Source organism: Macaca nemestrina, chromosome 9, assembly GCF_043159975.1.
Source record: "Macaca nemestrina isolate mMacNem1 chromosome 9, mMacNem.hap1, whole genome shotgun sequence".
In the NCBI taxonomy this organism is placed as follows: Eukaryota; Metazoa; Chordata; class Mammalia; order Primates; family Cercopithecidae; genus Macaca; species Macaca nemestrina.
Window position 1 is genome coordinate 10908171 of NC_092133.1, and position 8930 is coordinate 10917100.

At 43.8% G+C, this 8930-nt stretch overlaps 1 protein-coding gene across 1 annotated transcript in view; it reads right to left on the reverse strand.

Annotated features, from left to right (window-relative positions):
* The window catches only part of LOC105471404 (scavenger receptor cysteine-rich domain-containing protein DMBT1), a 33425-nt gene extending 29935 nt beyond the window's left edge, over nt 1-3490 (reverse strand). The window contains exons 1-5 of the mRNA XM_071068707.1: nt 3381-3490; nt 2647-2864; nt 1613-1924; nt 821-853; nt 261-287 (exon numbers count right to left, since the gene is read on the reverse strand). Coding sequence (XP_070924808.1) covers nt 261-287; nt 821-853; nt 1613-1924; nt 2647-2864; nt 3381-3490 — 700 coding nt within the window. The remainder of the gene's footprint in view (nt 1-260; nt 288-820; nt 854-1612; nt 1925-2646; nt 2865-3380) is intronic.
* Between the last annotated feature and the right edge of the window lie 5440 nt (nt 3491-8930).

An 8930-nucleotide genomic window follows, 5' to 3' on the forward strand; every position in this document is an offset into this window, starting at 1 on the left:
GGTCTAAGCTTGTAGTGTAAAGGATAAGGGAGCAAAGACAATGAGACCACAAGCACCCTTTCTCAGCATCGAGTGGTATAAAATAGCGGTGTTAGAAAACTCCTGGTTGTATTGTATGCAAATCTCAGCTGAAGTCAACACCAAGATAGCTTAAAATATCCAATTTACAGCTGAAATATTGGATTTGGTGAGAAATTTGTGCCAAATGGAGAACAAAGTAAATACAAAACCATGTGAAGAGGTTCTAACAGCTTAGGTACCTGTAGGGGGGTTGTCGCCAGTGGAGTCTGCAGAGACACAGAGAAAAAGTGACGCTGTAAGCAAGGACTTTTATCCAGAATGTTACTTGAAAATACTCAGAAACACTGACACTACAAAGCTGTGATTTCTCTGTGGCCTGATGGACAGAGATGCCTCTGGCTTCTCTAGGGTTTGGACACCTGCACACTCCATGCGTGGACTGGTGTCATTAGATACAACTTGTTGAGGGCTGACCTGGGATGTCTTCTTCCTTGTTCCCTCCAGCATCCTACATTGTGAACATCCCTGCAGGCAGTTAACCCTCTCTTCACAGCAGATACTGAATGACCAGGGACTGCATTCCTGGTGAATCTGAACTTTCCCTCCCTCCTACCACTCCCCCATCCTCTACTGTCCCATGGCCTCGCCATTTTTGTCAACCCTACTGGGCTGCATTGCTCTTGTTAATTAACAACAGAGAATTTAACTGGACAGGGTCCCAACTTCAGGATGGAGGTGTAGCCAGGTTTCACTACATCAGGGACCTGGCAACAGACAGAATTGTATAGAAAAGCCATACCTGTTGGTTCTGCATTTGGTTTGCCACCAATACCTATCCAAAGATAGAAGAAAGAATGAGAGATGGATTGAGTAAGGCAGTTACATAGCTCATACAAATACTGGGTTCTTTTTTCAGGATCAAGCGTGTTCTTTTCAGGGCAGTTGGGAATGTAGTATCAAAACCTATCAATGTTGGTTACAAGATTGGCAGTTCTTCAGTCTCATGATGGTGCAAGTGAAGCCTGGTATTTATTTGCTTTGGTCAGTTATTGGACTGAGTGAGCTTCAGACACAGAGTTGAGCTGTCTTTAACACAGTACTTCTGGGAGGTGAAACGTATGTAGTCTGGACCTGTGTGTGATCTTGGATATGCCCTTGTGGCTGCATCAGTACAATGAGGATGCTAATAGTCTCTATTTATTAGTGGTGGTAGAGATTAAATGAGAATACGAAAGCACCAGTTTTATCTTAGAGCCTGGTATGGGTTCAGCACTTGTTAGACACCAGCTACTATTCCCAGTCAGGAGAGAGTGGGTTGTCACCAACACCATGGCTTATCGTTGCTGGAATAGGATGGCTGATGACAAACCCTCTATTTAATCACCACAACTTTTCGGGTGGGATCTTGAACAGGTGCAACAATTTAAATGAAAGAACACTCACTCTTAAGCAAATTGACTTAAACAGCTGGATGGAAGCCCAGGGCTCATTTCTGAGTTACTGCCCGCTGCTGTTGACGTCTCCCTTCCCAGAAGTGGCTGGTGGGTGAGACTCTCTCTCAGAGGTGTGCTTTGTGCCCCCAGGTGCTCACCTGAGCAGATAACACTGGCATCCTCGTGGTGTCCACAGTTATGGGAGAACCACCCGTTGTGCACGCATTGCCACACTTTGGCTTCATTTCCTGTGCACTGCACATCATCCAGCACGATGTGGCCAGTGCCACCATCAAAGTAGCTCTGAACTGGGGCTGACAGTGCCTCACTGCAGCCAAGTTGCTGGCACACCACGCTGGCATCCATCAGGTCCCAGCTGTCATCGCACACCGTGCCCCAGGTGCCGTTGTAGGAGACCGCCACCCGGCCCTCACACCTGTGGCTGCCATTCATCAGTCGCAGAGACATACCTGGGGGACAGGCAAATGGGGGCTTTTAAGCTGTGGTGATGTCTCCAGACTCTAGGGCCTCTGCAGGTAGAAAATGTTATCTAGCTCTTGGGCACCTATTCCTGTATTAGGCTGTTGGACTCTAGGCAGGGTGGCATTGGGTGCTGATTTGCCTGGAACAGTTCTTGTTTATGAATATTGTAGATCAATTAATGCCTGTTAATTATCTTAGGGTTCTTTTTAAGCTGTCAAAAGTATTCCAGTTGGAGGATAAATTACATGGTCACCCTTAGCATAAGCCAGTGAAAGCTCTGAAGTGTTCCCCAGATCCTGCTGCAGAACCTAACAGGCCTCTAAGTGTTATAGGTGGTTTTTGTATTAAATTCAGCTTGAAGCAGGTGGTTAGTTGAGATAGTTTTGTCCCAGAAGGATTTTTCTATTGCATTTTCCTTTACTTCTTTGGAGAAGAAGGGGGCTGTCTTTTGGATCCATCTACACACACAGTTGATGCAAACTATGAGATTTCAGGCCATCTGTTTCTTCAGCCAGGATGCTTTAGTGTAGAAAACTGACAGGGAGTGGCAGAGCAGGGTGAGCGTGAGGTCGGGGGCTTTTAGTATCTGCATGGATATCACTCCAGATGTCATTAATAAAGGTCAGATTTAGAAAGCGTCTTCTCTCTTAAAAGGAAAGATCATAAAACAGATCTAACTTCCTCCCAAGGTATGTGTTAGGGTACCTACCGTTCTCCCTTTCATCTTGCCGAATGGTGTTGTACAGAGCATAAAACCCTGTGTTGGTGATCATGGCGTCGCTTCTGAACACTGTGGTCATGATGTTTGAAGAAGAGAGGAATGTGAGCTCTGCCCCAGCACAAAACCTGCCCATGGAGAGTGAGGCAGCCTGTCGTCCATCAAACACTTCAATAAAGTCATAAGGACATCCAGAGATGTCCTCTAATCTGAGGACATGAAGGCAAAGTTAGTATCTCCAAGGAAATCTGCGAAATGTTTCAGATAGAGTCATCTTTTGCATAGCATCCAGCCAAAAACTGCAGTCATCACTGCTCCACCCCCCATTCATCATTTGACCTATTGAATCTGCCCTTCTGTCCTTTCCTACTGGGGCTGCCCCAGGTCTGTTGGGTTCTCATCTTCCACCCAGTCTATTTCAGTAGCTTCTGGTATTCTGGCTTTCAGTCTCTCCTATCTTCTTCCTCTCTACCTTTAGTGTCTCCTGAATGTCCCCCAACTCTTTAATTCAAATCTTGCTACTCTCTGGGGTGGTGGCAAATATCTGACAGTGCCTCATTGAGTTAAACTCTCCAGAAGACCCAGAGCAGGGAGAAATGGTGACAGCTCTAAGAGCTCCGAGGGCTCCTCCCACCAATGCTCTGACCTGCCCCGTTCAAACCAAATGTTTCATCGATGTTTCATCCAACTTGGATGATCAGAGAAGCTGACCCTGGCCATCCTACCTGTGGCTGCCTTCTCCTTCTTTATTTTCTATCCTATTATCATGTATGTATATTTTTTTCTTCATAGCATTTTTCAATTTATCACTAGTTGAAATTGTCCATTGAGTCATTGGTTTATCTGAGTCCCATTTGTCTCATTATCTAGAATACAAACTCTGTGAGGGTAGAGATCTTGCATTTCTTGGTTGGCACTAGGAGCCTGTTTCTAGTCCAGGGCCTGCTCAATAAATTGAGTGGAGGCTCAATAAATATATGTTGAAAGAACATCAACATTGATCTAACATGATACGAGTATGAGATAGACATATTTGGATTTAAATAATAGTAAGTAGCCTTGGGTGCCTGTATGATACATTCTCATTGCATAATATACATGAGATAGACATAATTACAGTTGTACACAAACTAAATACTGGATTTGAAAACCTACTTATAGCAGAACACAAATGCTGCAGTGAAGTGCCAAGTACCCCAAAATAACCCATTTTTATTTTTATTTTTTTAAAGTACGTGATCACATTTGTGTGTAAGGTGACAAGAGTGTGGCAGTAACAGGTGACACTGCAACCTGAGAAATCATTTCATCAGAAAACAGGGCATGCTTTAAATAGCAAGAATGAAACAGCATTAAGAGCAATGTCAAAAAGTGCCGTTACTTTTGCACCTACCTAATACTTTAAATATGGATAGAATTTTTACAAATTGAGGGTGAAGCAGAGTCCTGTAGGTGCTGAACTATTTAAAAAATCGAAAGTAAGAGTCAGGGTAAATCAGGGTTTTTCAATCTCAGCGCTATCGATATTTGGTGCTGGGTAATTCTTTTCTGGACAGGGAGCTGGGGGAGCTGTCTTGTGCACTGCAGGACACTTAGCTGCATCTCTGGCCTCCACCCACTAGATGACAGTGGTGGTGCCTTCTAATTGTAACAATAAAAAATGTCTCCAGACCTAACCAAATGTCTTGTAGGGGTATATAATCACTTCCAATTGAGAACTGGAATAACAATAAATAGTAAATAATAACCAACTTTATTTTCTGAGAAACAAAAAAGCAAATTTCAATAAATCTAGACTTTTAACATCAAAATTCAGAAACCAGTCACTATGGTCTGGTTTTGGGCAACACCTTAAAAAGCTCCTTAATTTGTATACTCCAAAATTATAGTATGAAACTCATGTTAGAATAATAACTTTGACATTATAGGGGACATGGGCCATTACAACTGTTTGGAATAACCATTTCCCAGAAGTGATAAAATGAAACTGTGCCCTAAAACATTAGAACCGTGAATTTCAAAGATTTGAAATACATGGTACCAACTCTTCTCACACTGCTTTCAACAAATACATGTATGTTGAATGAAGGAATAAATGTATGTTGAATCAATGAATGATAAATGCATTTTGCTTATACTGCATAATGCCCCCTGATATTAGCTTATGTCCTTTCTATAAAAAATTATGTAGCCACCAAGTAAAGCCAATGGAATTCGCCCCTCCTCCACTGAGTAACATTTTATGTTTTTAAAAGCAGCATTTAACCATTCAGATTCTCAACTGCTGTGGCCAATGACGACAGGTGGAAAGCAGTGGCACAGATCTGGGGCATACTGTGGGACAAAGTCAGGAAGAGAGAATGACCCAGGTGCAACTCAGTATAGCAAGATGAAACCGGAGTTAAACATTATCAGGAAAAGTAATATTTTTGTTTAAATGTTACTCATGTATATGTACGTATATATGAAAACATGTGTGTGTATATACACCTACATGCGTATAAATATACATTAAAATAGATACATTCCTTAAAAACGAGTGATGTAAGTTAAAGAAAGAAGTAGGAAGAACAAGGTGCATGATGAGGGGAATGAATGAACTGTTTAGTCTGTACAAGAAAATTCTTGGTAAGGACATGATAGAAATTCTTGACAAGAACAGGAAGCAGATTTGTGTAGCATCAGAGAGAAGAATGAAGATCAGACCATGAGGATGAGGAAGAACAGATCTGGGTTCAGATGGAGGAGGAAGCCTGTGTCTCAAATGGAACTCGTTAAGAGTTAAGGGGTGAGGTCTTCATGTGTGGGTTGCCCCAGCTACAGCTCAACTGGCTGGTGTTAGGGAGGCCCATGGGGTATTCTCTGATTGCATAAGAAGTTGAGCTAAGTGATTAAATGACTCTCCACAGCTCAGATGATCAGAGCAATTCTCGCCGAAAATATGAAAGGATTTATCCCACAAAAGTCTACCTCGTTGAGGAAAGTATGGATTGAAATCTAAACTGGCCTTAAAAGTAGAGAAAGAAAACGTTGCTTACTTCAGGCTTGGGATTATCAGTTCTATGTGGAATTTCTCAGCCACGTGTATGACCCAGACGCACTCCAAGTCGGTGGGGTAGTTTGTGGGGTACCAAGGGCTGGAGAAGGAACCTGAGAGATTTGAAATCACTCCTCCACAAGAGTTACTTCCTCCTGTAAAAGCAGATGAGAGACCCATGGTTGGTTTCTTTAGGCACACATGTTGCATTTTTCCAGATGTAGAATCCAGAATTCCATCAAGCTCAGCAGTGGAGTCACTAAATGGGGAACGATCACGCTGATGTAAACACAGTTGTGGCTTGGCTGGTGTGAGTGATTGTGCCACTGAGAGGGCATGAGGGAGGATGGAAGATGTATGATGGACAGGCAGGACCCTACAATTGATGGTGAGCGATATTGGAAATGGGATTGGACACATGCATGTAGTGTGTGTGTGTAGTGGGGGCAGCCTGTACTTCTTTAATGCTCTCCCCCATCTCCTGCCTTGCAAACCAGCTCAGCTCAGATATGGACAACCCACCCATTTGTGAGGGCTCCATCCCACCCATTGCCCCTGTGGTAGCCAGGGCACACAGAAGTCCATTCTGCTTTTATGAATTATAAAAATAATTATCTGTAACTTAATACTGTATAGGTTATGCTTTCAATGAAAGAGAGTTACCTTGTGGTATAGGGGCTGGAGGAATGATATCTGCAAAAACCAAAACCAAAGAAAATCAAGAGAGAGCTTAGCATCATAAAACCATCTTATACTTAAGCACAAATGAATGAGCCTATTTTTACCCTTGAGCTTTAATAAATGGTGTAGACACTTATTTCTCTTTTCTCCCTGATCTGGAATGGAGCCTCTGCCCTTCTTTCAGCTGATTGATGAGAAAATCACCAACCACACACAGTTACATGACTTGTTTTCTCTCATATGCTAGGTTCCACAATCCAAGGGCTATCCTTGGGTTGACCAGTTACTAGGAATTACAGTGATGTCACTGGGCTTATGACCATACCACTAAGCCTGTAGAAATTTACCAAGTGCTGAAATTCAGAAAACTAAAAACCAGAAAGCTGAGAGCCAGGGTGGAGAAAGGCAGGTTGGATAAGTGTTCCATTGGAGAAAGATGGACCTTCACGGGGAGGTCCAATGAGTGCTTAAGGTCCCTTCTTTTTCCTTTATTGTGTCCTCTTGGCTTTGATTTCTATGTGGCATACACAGTTGTCCCTCAATATCTGTGGGGGATTGGTTCCAACACTGCCCAAGGATATCAAAATCTGTGGATGCTGAAATCTCATATAAAACAAAGGAGTATTTGCATAGAACCTATGCTCATCCTCCATTATACTTTAAATCATCTCTGGATGACTTATAATACCTAATACAATGTATTATAACACTATGCAAATAGTTGTTACACTGTATCATCCAGGGAATAAAGACAAGAAAAAAGTCTGTACATGTTCAATACAGATGTAACTAAATATTTTCGATCCACAGTTGGTTGAATCCACAGATGTGAGATCATGGATACAGAAGGCCTGCTGTACATCTATATTCTATGTGTGGCCTCAACACCTTCTGCATGGCAGGTGCTGAGGGGAGGGCAGCCATGAAAGCCTGCTCATGAGAATGCTGGTAATTGTTTGGATTTTACACCAAGGGTTTAGTGGGGGAGGAATTTGAAGCAAACATGTCAGATGTACTTGAGAATTCCTTTATTCCCATTGTCTTGCTCCTTGGCCGGCACCACAGCAAGATGCAGAGCAGTGAAAGTGATGGACGCGGTCAACTTACCTGTCATTAGTCCTTTGCCAGAAGAAGTGTAGTATATCACTGGAATACATTTTTCACTAAAAGTGGCTCAGAAGCAATTTTTTTTGTTAAAATGCTTGATATGCAATATTTATCTCAGAGTATTAAATGGCAAAAGCTTTATATTTTTGTGTCTTGGTAGGTATGCAGTGTTCTATCAATAAGATTTTTTTTTGATTCATGCTTACAGTGGGATACTATTTAGACATAGGTGGTTGCATTTCCCTCCATAGTTTCCTTAATCCCACGACCCATTCTCTTTTCCAGCCAGCTATGCATCTCTGCCTCAGAAAATGGATATTACAGCAGAGAGAAGACAGAAAGGCTTTCTGAGGTTTGAAGCCCCAGGCTCCAAGAGGACTTGGGCCTAGAGCTGTTGATGAACTGAAAACCATCCCGTCTCCTCCTGCTGTCTTTTCCTCCTCCCAGGGCCCAGGCCAGAACAGACTCCTCACTGGGGAAGAAGAGGAAAGCCAGAGGGAATCAAAGAGAGTGTAGCTGCTTGTTAAACCCAAGAAAGGGTTCTGTGCACTCTGCCTCCTCTCCAGGCAGCTACATAATCTATGGGTCTCAGTGCAAAATGAAAATGTGGGGCCCCAGCCAGGAGTGGGGAAATCACTTTCCCCTTCCTACAGGTTACTGCCCCAACCCATGGCAGCTGGGCAGCCCACAAGGAATGGAGGTCTCCATCTTGGGACACACTTGGGACCTGGAATGGAATGGGCAAGAGACTTCCAAAGAGTGTCCTGGCAAGTGTGCCATGGTTCTGCCAGCCCAGGATAGGGACAGCTGCCATCTACCTTGTTGGGCCCTGAGATGCCACAAAATGCATCCCTGACCCCGATAGCTTCCTAGTGTCCAGGCCCCTGCTGGGGGCAGCGTGTGGCAGCAGTCACTGGGCAGAGTTAAGGAAGAGGCTGGGCAGGGCCCAGAGGCCCAGGGAGCAGAGAAGGGGGCAGCTGAGAACCCTTCCCTGGGAAGCAGGAGGCTGCAGGAGGCAGGACCCCACATGCTTCAGAATCTTGAGTTCGGGAGAAGGTCACTGCTACACATTGACTTTGAGTAGGTTACCAGTAAGTTCACTCTGCTATGTTGGCTAAGCCAGGAGACCCATGGAAGAGCTGTAAATGGTTTACTTCTCATCAGCAGTCTGCTTTTGACTCACTGGGAGACAGTTTGGCATCCGATGTATCTTTTCTTTCCTGCATACTTTCATTTTCTAACCCATGTCCCTAAGAGACAACCTTTCCAGGGTCTCTCTTCTCCCTATTGACCTTCTTCTCAGCCATAGTGACTCAGTCTTTCTCCATCTTTCTCCTCCTGCCCTCCCTTGCTCTGCCACCAGAAGACGGTTTTGGATATGAGTCCATTTGGGAAATGTGGCTCTTAGCTCCTTGCCTGAGCACTGGTTCTCCACCTTGGCTGCACATTG